The sequence below is a fragment of the Ranitomeya variabilis genome, chromosome 4 (genome assembly GCF_051348905.1).
Source record: "Ranitomeya variabilis isolate aRanVar5 chromosome 4, aRanVar5.hap1, whole genome shotgun sequence".
Classification (NCBI taxonomy): Eukaryota; Metazoa; Chordata; class Amphibia; order Anura; family Dendrobatidae; genus Ranitomeya; species Ranitomeya variabilis.
The window spans coordinates 36,628,930-36,641,106 of NC_135235.1; the positions used below are offsets into that span (position 1 = coordinate 36,628,930).

The following is a 12,177-nucleotide window of genomic DNA, read 5'->3' on the forward strand; positions in this document are numbered from 1 at the left end:
TACCATATGGAATAATTAGAAAGATATTTTAATGTTTTTTTACATTTCTTTTACTAGTCCCCTTAGTTACTGAACCTGCAGTCACTTGATCACTTAAACTTTATGATGACATCCATACACCCAAATAGAGTATATAGACAGGGGTTGTGTTCATGAGAGAACCTTTTTCCATTGAATGCAGCAGGAACATTTTGACGCCTACAGCAGGGATCTTCCTGCCTTTTTCGGGTTATTAGATTAGACAACTCTATAGACAGTTAAAGAGATGTGAGGTTCTGCAGAAGTGGATGATGCTGTAGATTAATATTTATTTATTTATTTTCATTTGCAGACAATGATGTAAGAAAAGTTGGAAGTTTAGCTGGATCTTCCTTTCTCTGTAAGTATATTACCCGCAGGTATTTCTAGGTTGCCAGGCTAATATCTCAGTGTGCTGTAATATATGAAGTGAACCCGGGTGCAAGTGTTCAATTTGCCTTTCAACCATAGAGAAAAAATATGCATTACACAATTCTTATTCTTGTTGAAATCAAAAGGCATTTCTGAATGTGAAACTTGGCAGATTGCTAGGCCCAAAAGTTGTGTGCACATAGTGTTCAAAAAGAAAAAGATGGGTTGCGGTGCTCTTATAATGTTATCACACCAGTGATATCACATCTGTGACATCACTACCAGTATGAAGTCTTAAATGGGATACATAAGGCTATGCCCCTGATACCCCCATATCCGTCACCTATCACGTCATTTCACTGGAGGTTACAGTATATAATGACATTTAAATACTGTATGGACAAGAGTATGTGCCCCCCTCCACAATACAACTACACAAACTTTTCTGAACTCCAATTCTACATCCATAGTCATTAATATGTAGTCGGCCCCTCTGCAAATATAATGGCTTCCTCTCCTCTGGGAACGATTTCTACAAGATTTTGGGGGCTTCTGAGGGAATTTTTGTCCCCTCATCCAGGAGAGCATTTGTGAAGTTAGACCCTGATATTGGGGAGAGGCCTGTGTCACAATCTCCATTCTAGTTGTTGAGTGTGGCTGAGGTCTGGGCCCAGTGCGGCCGGTCTAGTACTTTCATCAAACTCCTCTATGTCCTTATGTAGCTTTTGCACTGGGCACAGTCATGGAAAACAGAATATAAAGAAGCTTTCCCCAAACTATTCATTCCTACAAAGCTGGAAGTCTTTTGCTGAAGGATTAAGATTTTACTTCACTGGGACAAAGGGCCAAGGCCAACGCCTGATAATAAATCCATAGCCTTATCCCTCCTCATCTGTACAGCAGGCACAGTGCCATCAGACGGATAACGTCCAACTAGCATTCACAAAATCCAGACTCCTCCATCAGACGACAGATAGAGACGTGAGATCTATCACTGCATAGCACACGTTTCCTCCAGAGTCCAGTGGTGGTGGGTTTACACCACTCCATCCAACGCTCGGCATTGTGCTTGGTGATGTAAGGCTGCATGCAGCCTCACGGCCACGATGTTCCCCACAGGGACGCAGTATTTGTTCTTATGTTATACCAGAGGAGGTCAATTGTGGAGTTAGCACAGTGTTGTTGACTTTTCTGCTCCTCAGAACTTGGCCCCCCCCCCTCTCTGTAACATTACAGGGTCTTCACTTCATGGCTGAGTTGCTGCGGTTCCTTCCACATCTCAATAATATCGCTCGCAGGTGATGGGGAAGAAATGTCATGAATGGACTTGTTACCCCGGTGGCTTCTATTACAGGACCGCGCCGGTATCAGTGAGCTCCGCACCACCGGCCGCTATGTCACATGGTAGTAAAGGCAGATGGCACGGCGGAGGGCCAGACGTTATAAACAGAGGGGCCGAATATTATACACCGGAGGCGATGGCTCCGAAAGAAAATACTGAATTCAATTATTAAGACATGTGTCCCAATACTTTTGTTCCATAGGGAGAATAGACGATTGGAGGAATTGCGATCAGGTTGCTGCATTAATTTTCAAATGAGTAACTGAGAATGATATCTGCGATCTGATTGGTTCCTTCTCCACGTTAGGCACTTTTTGATAATTTTCCTTTAGTTTTCCTTGTTGGTTTTCCTCTTACAGATGCCTCCTGGTGTTGGCTCTATAAACACACAACCCATTTTCAAGCTTCTGTAACTTTTTAGCTTTAATTTAAGCTTTTTTTTTACTGTGCATTCTGTTAATATATTGTCCTTAGTGCAGACAGCACTGAAGATGCTCTCACAATATATTGGTGATTTCTCCAGACATTTCACCCTCTTACATTATTTTGATCTTTCCGTTGTGTGTGTTGTATTTCTATGTATCGTCCCTGTCATCCCTCAAACTCTTCTTATCTTCTTATTCCCTACTTTTGCTTTGCCCTCTTAGTACCTGTGTCCGTATCTCGTACCTTCGCTTTCAGCAGAGGGGAATCATTGGCTGGCTCCCCAGGTAAACATGCATGGCTGTGTACTTAGATGAAAATGGGTTGAACTCACATATGTAAGTGGATCATTCTATACGGATCTATCACTGGTTACAGAGGTTTATGCATGTATTAAAAAAAAGACAAATTCAGTCTGGATACGATGTGTTGTTTTATTTATCAATGTTGTAAAGATCTCTGCTGGCTGTCAGTGAATGAGACCGTATCCAGAATCTGAATGGTGCAAAGCAATAAAAGAAGTAATACCTGCCGGATTGCTCAGCGCTTTCGATTCTATGGTCTCTATACTTCCTGTTCTGTCTGGAGAGTCGTGACCACTGCAGCCAATCACTGGCTTCATCAGTGATCAATACTCTATTGTTAAAGCTATTGATTAACAGAAGTGTTCACATGTCTGTCCGGTAATGACAGAGACAGTTTTTGTGCCTCTGGACAGAAATATCGCAAAAGCTCACTGCAGTGACTGGAAGATGCAGGATGCTTCAAAACAGACATGACAAGATCACTTTACATCATTCTCAGCTGTAAAACTGTTTTCCGTCCTTGCATTAAAATGTTGTTTGGTTGTGAACGGCCGGACTGTTTCACAGCTCAATATTAATAATTTTGATTGAACACTGTTGAGATCTGCATGTTGACACGGTTTTGTGTGTAATGAAGCTGCATCGCACCTGCAGTGTGTGAACCCAGGCTTATGGTACAGACATTGCCATGGTTTTTTGATGTTGATGACTCAAGAAATATTTTTCTCATGGAGCTGCTGCCCCTTCTTCTTAAAGTGTGTTACAATATAGTTGTGTGACAAAGTGTTTGCCCCTTCCTGATTTCCTATTCTTTTGCATCTTTGTTACACTTAAATGTTTCATATCAGCAAACAAATTTAAATACTAGACAAAGATAACACAAGTAATCACAAAATGTAGTTTTTCAATGAAGGTCTTAATTATTAAGGGAAAAAGAAATCCAAACCTACAGGGCCCTGTGTGAAAAAGTGATTGCCTTCTAAACCTAATAACTGATTGGGCCGCCCTCAGCAGCAACAACTGCAATGAAGCATTTGCGATAACTGGCAATGAGTCTTTTACAACGCTCTGCATGTATTTTGGCCACTGATCTTTGCAGAATTGTTGTAATTCAGCCACATTGGAGGGTTTCCAAGCTTGAACTGCCTTTTTAAGGCCATGCCACAGCATCTCAATCAGATTACAGTCAGGACTTTGACTAGGCCACTCCAAAGTTTTAATTTTGTTTTTCTTTTTTTTTCTTTTTTTTCAAAATTATTTTTATTAGGGGATTTTTACAATATAGGGGATAATGGGTTAGGAAAGTAATGAAGGAAAAGGAAGGAATCCAAACAAAGGAAAAGAGAAAAGGGGTTAGGGAGGAAGAGGAGAGAGGGAAAATGAATATCATATTAACATAGTTGCACCACAATAATATATCAAGTGCAAAAACAACATAACATAAAGTATAGATTAAAAATATTCTGGCAGAATAATAAGACATCAAATAAAGAGGCTTTTCTTGCTTGGAAAAAAAATTACGTTCCAAGAGGACCATTTGGAATTATATTTAGGTAGAGAGTTATTCCTTAAAGCTAAGGACATTTCCAAGGAGTTATGAGAGAACATAATATAAATTATATCAGAAATAGAGGGAGTATCCATCAATTTCCACTTTGATGCAATACAAGTTTTTATGACAGAAAAAATATGTAAAGAAACTTGTCAAATTTTTTGAGGGAGGTCATCAGCTTCCAGAAAAAGGAGAGCCAATTGGGGAGAAATTTTGACGGGAGACTCATTTATTTTTTATTTTGTTTTTCTTAAGCCTTTCAGACGTAGACTTGCCGGTGTGTCTGTTACATAACTCGCATGTACTTCAGCTTGAGGTCATGAACAGATGGCCAGGCATCCTCTTTCAGGGTTATTTGGTAGACAGCAGAATTCATGGTTCCATTTACCACAGAAAGTCTTCCAGGTCCTGAAGCAGCAAAACAGACCCAGACCAGCATTTTGAAATGCTATGTTACTTCTACAACAGATGTTATGGGACATACTGTACACCTTCCAAAAAGTTCAACTTTTGTCTCTTCAGTCCACAAAGTATTTTCTCAAAAGTCTTGGGAATCATGAAGGTGTTTTCAGCAGCTATAGAAGGCAAATGGTGCAAAAGTTTTAATAAAACCCAATTGCGAAGAAATATTTTTGACCAAAATTACACGCATTGAAGTAAAATTAAAAAATGTCCCTAAAGATGGACAACTTTATTAATTCTTTCAACTTAGCCTTCCCCCATTATCTGTCTCCTCGACTTCTACCTGCCAGAAACCCTCCTGCAGATCAGAATAGCCCTCACTTATTTCATTCTCATTGACGTATATTGCTTCCTTCTTTTGCAGTAAATCTCCTTTCTTGCTATCTTCCTTATCCTATTTTCTGTCCAATTTTTCTGCTTTCTTTTCCTTCCCCTTTCCTCCGCTCTCCGTAGTAAACAGATCCCCTTCTCGCTGCAGTGGTTTGAACCGTTCTGAATCCCCTAACAGAGAACGTAATGATTACGGGGGCAGCAACAACCAGCTAAGCAACAGCAACAACAACCTGTACATTCCAGATTACTCCGTCCACATCCTGTGCGATGTCCAGTTTATCAAGGTAACCCATCAGATGTATATCACAGTTTTTGTTTTTCTTAAGGTACCTTCACACGAAGCGACGCTGCAGCGATAGCGACAACGATGTCGATCGCTGCAGCGTCGCTGTTTGGTCGCTGGAGAGCTGTCACACAGACCGCTCTCCAGCGATCAACTATGCCGAGGTCCCCTGGTAACCAGGGTAAACATCGGGTAACTAAGCGCAGGGCCGCGCTTAGTAACCCGATGTTTACCCTGGTTACCAGCGTAAAATCTAAAAAAAAACAAACAGCACATACTTACATTCACATCCCCCTGCGTCCACTTCCTGACTGACTGAGCGCCGTACAGTGAGAGCAGAGCGGTGACGTCACCGCTGTGCTGCTTTCACTTTCACTTTGCGGCGCTGAGTCAGAGGAGGAAGCAGACTGCAGGGGACGCAATGTGAGTATGTGCTGTTTGTTTTTTTTACATTTTACGCTAGTAACCAGGGTAAACATCGGGTAACTAAGCGCGGCCCTGCGCTTAGTAACCCGATGTTTACCCTGGTTACCAGTGTAAAATATCGCTGGTATCGTTGCTTTTGCTTTCAAACACAACGATACACAGCGATCGGACGACCAAATAAAGTTCTGGACTTTATTCAGCGACCAGCGACATCACAGCAGGATCCTGATCGCTGCTGCGTGTCAAACGAAACGATATCGCTAGCGAGGACGCTGCAACGTCACGGATTGCTAGCGATATCGTTATAATGTCGTTTCGTGTGAAGGTACCTTTAGTCCATATAGAATTGCAGTTTAAAATTGAAATCAAATATTTACGGTAAGTAATTTGGATTTTCCCATCCTAAAGGCTCATTCAGATGTCCGTGCACATTGGTCTGATCTCGGACAGCAATGCACAGACTGGTCAGGGGTCTCCTGACCAAACTCAGCCTCAATCCCGCGCCAGTCCGTGCATTGCTGTCCGAGATCAAACCGATGTGTACGGACATCTGCATGAGCCCTAACAATTGCTTTTCAAAACAAGCAGTATTGCACTTCCTGCATGGTGCACCTGTAGCCAAAACTCGGAGTAAAAGCACTGACTTGCTGCCGTCGCATCTCACAAACTGCTTTTTGTGTGTATACCTGAACAATATGTATTGGAACTGTCCCTAAAAAACTCTGAATTTTTTAGACTGGGCAATAGCTAAAAGTGTTGGAACTGTAATGTCTTGGTTTTCTAGTTTCCATTGCACCTGTCGAAGGCCAAAGCTTCTATTGAAGTGAATAGGAGTTGAGCTGCAGTACCCAAGAACAGCCACTATAATGTATGGCGCTATGCTATTCCAGCTCAGTTCACCGCCGGAGTTAAGAACAGCTAATCGTTGGGTTGTCGGGTGTTGGACCGATCTGATATTGATGACCTTAGTGCTGGACAACCTCTTCTAAAATAGGGAAAATTTTCAACAGTTGTAAAATTGCCTTTTTTTTTTACCAATAGATTACAAGGCAACAGTATCAGAACGCGTTGGCTGCCAGTCGCATGGACAGTTCTCCCCAGTCCCCAGAAATAGAAGTATTCTGTGACGGGGAGTCCACAAAAGTCACCAAGTATCACAGAGTGTCCGAATCTCCAAAAGACGATGCCGTGACCACATTACTGAGCGACAGAAACTGCAACTTAGGTAAATGTCATTTACACCACCCAAAGGATTTTATGTGTTTCATATTGAACGGAGTGTTACCAAAATATTAAATCATGTATACAGATGGAAGACCATTACAAGCTTAGTAACGAGGGCAGTAAGAGAGCGGAGACTTGTGCATCCGTCCATGTTTTGAAATCGATGGCTGCACATAATCTCTGCCGTCCCCTCCTCACAGTGTAAGTGGGATGTGCTGTCAGTAGCCATTGATGAAAACTCTGATTTTATTATCTAGTCTATTCTAAAAAGAAAATTGAAAGATGGGTTCCTATCCGTTGCTGTACTTCTAGAAAACTTTTGACATGGAAAAGTACGTTTACACGGATTTCTTCTTGTTCAATGGATCACCAATGGAGCAATGCGCATGAACCACATCCCATTTACATGGAGCTATGCAGACGAACCGCATCCCATTTACATGGAGCTATACGGACTAACCACATCCCAATTACATGGAGCTATGCGGAGCGGATGAACCACATCCCATTTACATGGAGCTATGCGGACGAACCACATCCCATTTACATGGAGCTATGCGGATGAACCACATCCCATTTACATGGAGCCATGCGGATGAACCACATCCCATTTACATGGAGCCATGCGGACGAACCACATCCCATTTACATGGAGCTATGCGGATGAACCACTTCCCATTTACGTGGAACTATGCGGACGAACCACATCCAATTTGCATGGAGCTATGCGGACGAACCACATCCCATTTGCATGGAGCTATGCGGATGAACCACATCCCATTTACATGGAGCAATGCAGATGAACCACATCCCATTGACATGGAGCTATGCGGATGAACCACATGCCATTTACATGGAGCTATGCGGACGAACCACATCTCATTTACATGGAGCCATGCGGATGAACCACATCCCATTTACATGGAGCCATGCGGATGAACCACATCCCAATTACATGGAGCTATGCGGAGCGGATGAACCACATCCCATTTACATGGAGCTATGTGGACGAACCACATCCCATTTACATGGAGCTATGCGGATGAACCACATCCCATTTACATGGAGCCATGCGGATGAACCACATCCCAATTACATGGAGCTCTGCGGAGCGGATGAACCACATCCCATTTACATGGAGCTATGCGGACGAACCACATCCCATTTACATGGAGCCATGCGGACGAACCACATCCCATTTACATGGAGCTATGCGGACGACCTATATCCCATTTACGTGGAACTATGCGGACGAACCACATCCCATTTGCATGGAGCTATGCGGACGATCCACATCCCATTTACATGGAGCTATGCAGACGAACCACATCCCATTTATATGGAGCTATGCGGATGAACCACATCCCATTTACATGGAGCTATGCGGACGAACCACATCCCATTTACATGGAGCTATGCAGACGAACCACATCCCATTTACATGGAGCTATGCGGATGAACCACTTCCCATTTACGTGGAACTATGCGGACGAACCACATCCCATTTACATGGAGCTATGCGGACGAACCACATCCCATTTACATGGAGCCATGCGGATGAACCACATCCCATTTACATGGAGCTATGCGGACGAACCACATCCCATTTGCATGGAGCTATGCGGACGATCCACATCCCATTTACATGGAGCTATGCAGACGAACCACATCCCATTTATATGGAGCTATGCGGATGAACCACATCCCATTTACATGGAGCAATGCGGATGAACCACATCCCATTTACATGGAGCTATGCGGACGAACCACATCCCATTTACATGGAGCTATGCGGACGAACCACATCCCATTTACATGGAGCTATGCGGACGAACCACATTCCATTTGCATGGAGCTATGCAGACGAACCACATCCCATTTGCATGGAGCTATGCGGATGAACCACATCCCATTTACATGGAGCTATGCGGACGAACCACATCCCATTTACATGGAGCTATGCGGACGAACCACATCCCATTTACATGGAGCTATGCAGACGAACCACATCCCATTTACATGGAGCTATGCGGACGAACCACATCCCATTTACCGTACATGAGACGTGTTGATGAACCACCTCCTATTTACATGAGACGTGTTGATGACAGCAGTTATTTTTATGTCTGCATGAAAGATGTGATCTAATAAGTAGACATATTTATTTGGAGGAAAAATTTTTTTAAAATTAATGCCTTTTTTTTTCCTTAAACTCACGTCCTCATAATAAAAACGCAAGAGAAAGCGAACAAAACGTCACAAAATTCTACCTTGTGAAAACCACAGCTCACCCCGCTTCATCGAAACTAAAAGAAAAAAGTTACGGCTCTCAGAAATGGCAACACAAACCAAGTTTGTTTTTTTTCTTTACAAAGTTCAGTATTTTTGTAAGCCACTAAATAATAAACTGTGTACACCTGAAATGCATCTGCAACGAGGCCTCGCCTTTTAATGTTTTTCAATAAAGAATCCATTTTATCCCTGCATGGTTGTGCCGGAATCTTTCCCAATTTTTCATCTAAATAATAAACTATACGGGTTTGGTATTGCTGTGATTATACCAACCTGAAGAATTACGTTGCCAGGTCATTTTTACCCTATAATAAATGTCATAAAACAGAAACTTAAAAAAAAATTTAAAAAAAAGTCCGAATTCAAAATCATCATTCAAAAGTACAACTCGTCCCGTATGCTATGTCGACGGAGAGATAAAAAAGTTATGTCTCTAGAAGAAGAGCAATGAAAAAAAACTAAAATGCAAAATGAAAATTACCAGCGTCATTAAAGGGGTTGTCTCATCATATTAAATGGGTAAAATTGCCAAGTGCTCCTCCAATGCTGTAGAAGCATAGCTGTCCCTGCTGGCAGCCTGGGTGCGACGATGCTTCTTGCCGGAGCTGTCAATCTTCAGGAATGCACCACACCTTAACCGCAACCACAAGGGGGCAGAGTAGTAGTACACATTATTGCTATGGTAGGAGTTCTAGTATTCCTGTATAGTAAATTGTGTAAATATTTTTTTTCTTCTAATTATCGGTGCTCGAGGAATATAATCCATCTTCTTTTACCAGCCGGCAGCAGATCGGATGTTTTGAAAAGTCCCAATGACTCTGTGTTCTTACATATGGATGACATCCCCCAAATACGAGAGGAGCTGGCGGACATTTACAGCTGCACAAGTAAGTTTACAGATCGCATCAAGTGCTGCCTTTTTTTTCTATTTTAGCTCCAATGAACTAATGAAATGCCTTAATTATTCCACCTGTGTAACAATAGGTACATGATTACAGGAGCAGCCATCCTGTCTGAACGTCTGTTAACAATATTAAGAGTTATATGTTACAGCTGTCGCATGAAAATGTTCATTGTCTTCTCTATGGAGAATTATGGTCATTCTTGTGGTTTCCTATGCAGAGAGGAAGAAGAGGGAATCATCAACTATTGTGAATGATCGACCCTGAACCATGGGTAGTGGGTTCTACCACTAGAAGGCTGGCACACAAAAAAAGGTGTTTTCTACACCCGTGGCCATATACTGACATAGAATTGCCTCCTACAGACACTGCGCTATCTGTATCAGTTCTTTTTTGTTTTTCTCGGTGTGTTTGTCTCCTTCTTTTTCTTATTAACTCTGAGATGGACACAGCGTGCAGTCCACACTAGCTTTACCAACCTATGTGTGCCACTATTTAGCAGGTCGTCCATGCTTCTTCACCCTTTGGGTCTCTGATGTAACTGAATACAATTGGTGGACATATCTCCTCCCAGGCCCTCTCGGACCCTGCATCTTTTGACACCTTTGGGGTTTCGGTAATAGTCCTTCTGGGCTTTATCCACTCGTTTCCCTCAGGAAGCCTCTCTGGGCCCTTGTTTGAGCACACTGCAGACAATGCTTCCTTGTGGCAGACAGGCTTCCTCGTGTCCAGTGCCTTAGCTCTGCCCCAGTGTCGGACCGCTTGGACACTCCGTCAGGAATTGAGCTCTTCAGATCTGGTGAAACGGCATTGGTCAGAAATGTGACCCTGGCCTTTGGTAATCTGATGAGCTGCTCCCGGTCTGTGGGTCGAGTCCCTGTAATAGTTGCCAGCTCACATTGCCATCATTCCCTCCAAACCCCTTCTGACAGCAAAAATACTCCAGTTTCACACTGACGCCCCCTGCAAGAGAGTCAGGATCTTCTCCCATAGATTATGCTCGGCTTCCACAGAGTTTTCTCAGTATAGAGGAACTGTGGACAGTACTGCCGTACTTTACCGGGCAGTGAAAGACCCCTTCTATACTAAGGATTGGTCCGCAGCCCCCTCCAGGAAGGAGATTTTTTTTCTGTTGGCCCCACCAGCAATAATTATTCTTTGGACTTTGATGATCTCCTTGACAGAGAATGGAAGCATCCCGGCAGTTACATGCTTTCATCTAATAGGGCTGAATTTCTTCCTCTTTTTGGTGGGGTATGTTGCTACATGTTGCACACATCCATCCTTCTATACTGTCATCACAAGTATTTCCAGAGCCACCACCTTGCCTTTTTTTTAAATTTTTGCATCTCCAGTGACCCATGAATAAAAATATCAACAACCTCTGTAAAGCAGCACTTTCAGAGGCAGGCGGCGATGTGCTTCCTGCTTTTACCTTTACTTGGTCAGCAGACCTTGTTTGTCTTGGTCTAGTGCCCTCCCTAGAGCCTGTCTTCTGGAGCCCCGCAGGAAGATCTTGTAGGCCGAGGACAGCTAACACTCTCCCTCAGTTTCATTTAATGATGTGACTGACCAAGGGACTTTTCAGACTTGCTTATCAATCCATACATACAGCCTGTAACTATCACCCTGCACGGTGTACCACCCTATTTAGAAGTCTTACTTTAATTGTTGATGCTGTAGTCAGCTAGGTGGTCTGCAAGGTCAGCTGTTGTTTTTTCCTCCTCTTGAGACCGTTCTTCTGGGACATACCATAGTCTCTTGTCTGCCAATGTTAACAAGAAAATTGCCTGGTTGTTTTTCTTCCCCAAATTCCAGTTATTTTATTCTTTGATTCCTTACTTGTTTTTTTATGTTTTTTTGTGGGGTGTGGGGGTAGTTACCCTCCCACTTCTTATGGCAAAAAAAGGAGCTGCCTAGAGCCTGAATAAGGGTTGTATCCCAGCAGGTGGAGCCAACACTTTTTTTTCTGCCTTGTGTCAGTCTCCTAATGGCAGTGCATATACCCCCTGATGTCGTGTTTCGCGGGTGGGGCTGGTGCCTGCTTGTTCTGCTCTCCGTGTTTTTCCTTACAATGTATACTGACAGACAGTGCACTCTCTTGCCAGCCCATGACACTTGTAACTAGAGCTGACGAGGAAGCGCACTGTTACTGTGCATTGAAAAGGATATCGCACGGTGACCAGGGTACTCGCACTGAGCATCCGTCAGAATTGATGACCGGCACATGCTCAGTAGAGCAG

The 12,177-nt window shown here is 43.1% G+C and overlaps 1 protein-coding gene across 2 annotated transcripts in view; it reads left to right on the forward strand.

Moving 5' to 3' along the window:
- The window catches only part of CNNM1 (cyclin and CBS domain divalent metal cation transport mediator 1), a 35,395-nt gene that overhangs the window by 20,533 nt on the left and 2,685 nt on the right, over positions 1 to 12,177 (forward strand). Inside the window, exons 6-10 of one of the 2 annotated variants that reach the window (XM_077258335.1) lie at positions 332 to 379; positions 2,380 to 2,442; positions 4,928 to 5,091; positions 6,558 to 6,741; positions 9,812 to 9,919. In XM_077258335.1, coding sequence (XP_077114450.1) covers positions 332 to 379; positions 2,380 to 2,442; positions 4,928 to 5,091; positions 6,558 to 6,741; positions 9,812 to 9,919 — 567 coding nt within the window. The remainder of the gene's footprint in view (positions 1 to 331; positions 380 to 2,379; positions 2,443 to 4,927; positions 5,092 to 6,557; positions 6,742 to 9,811; positions 9,920 to 12,177) is intronic. The other variant, XM_077258336.1, reaches the window with a different exon arrangement.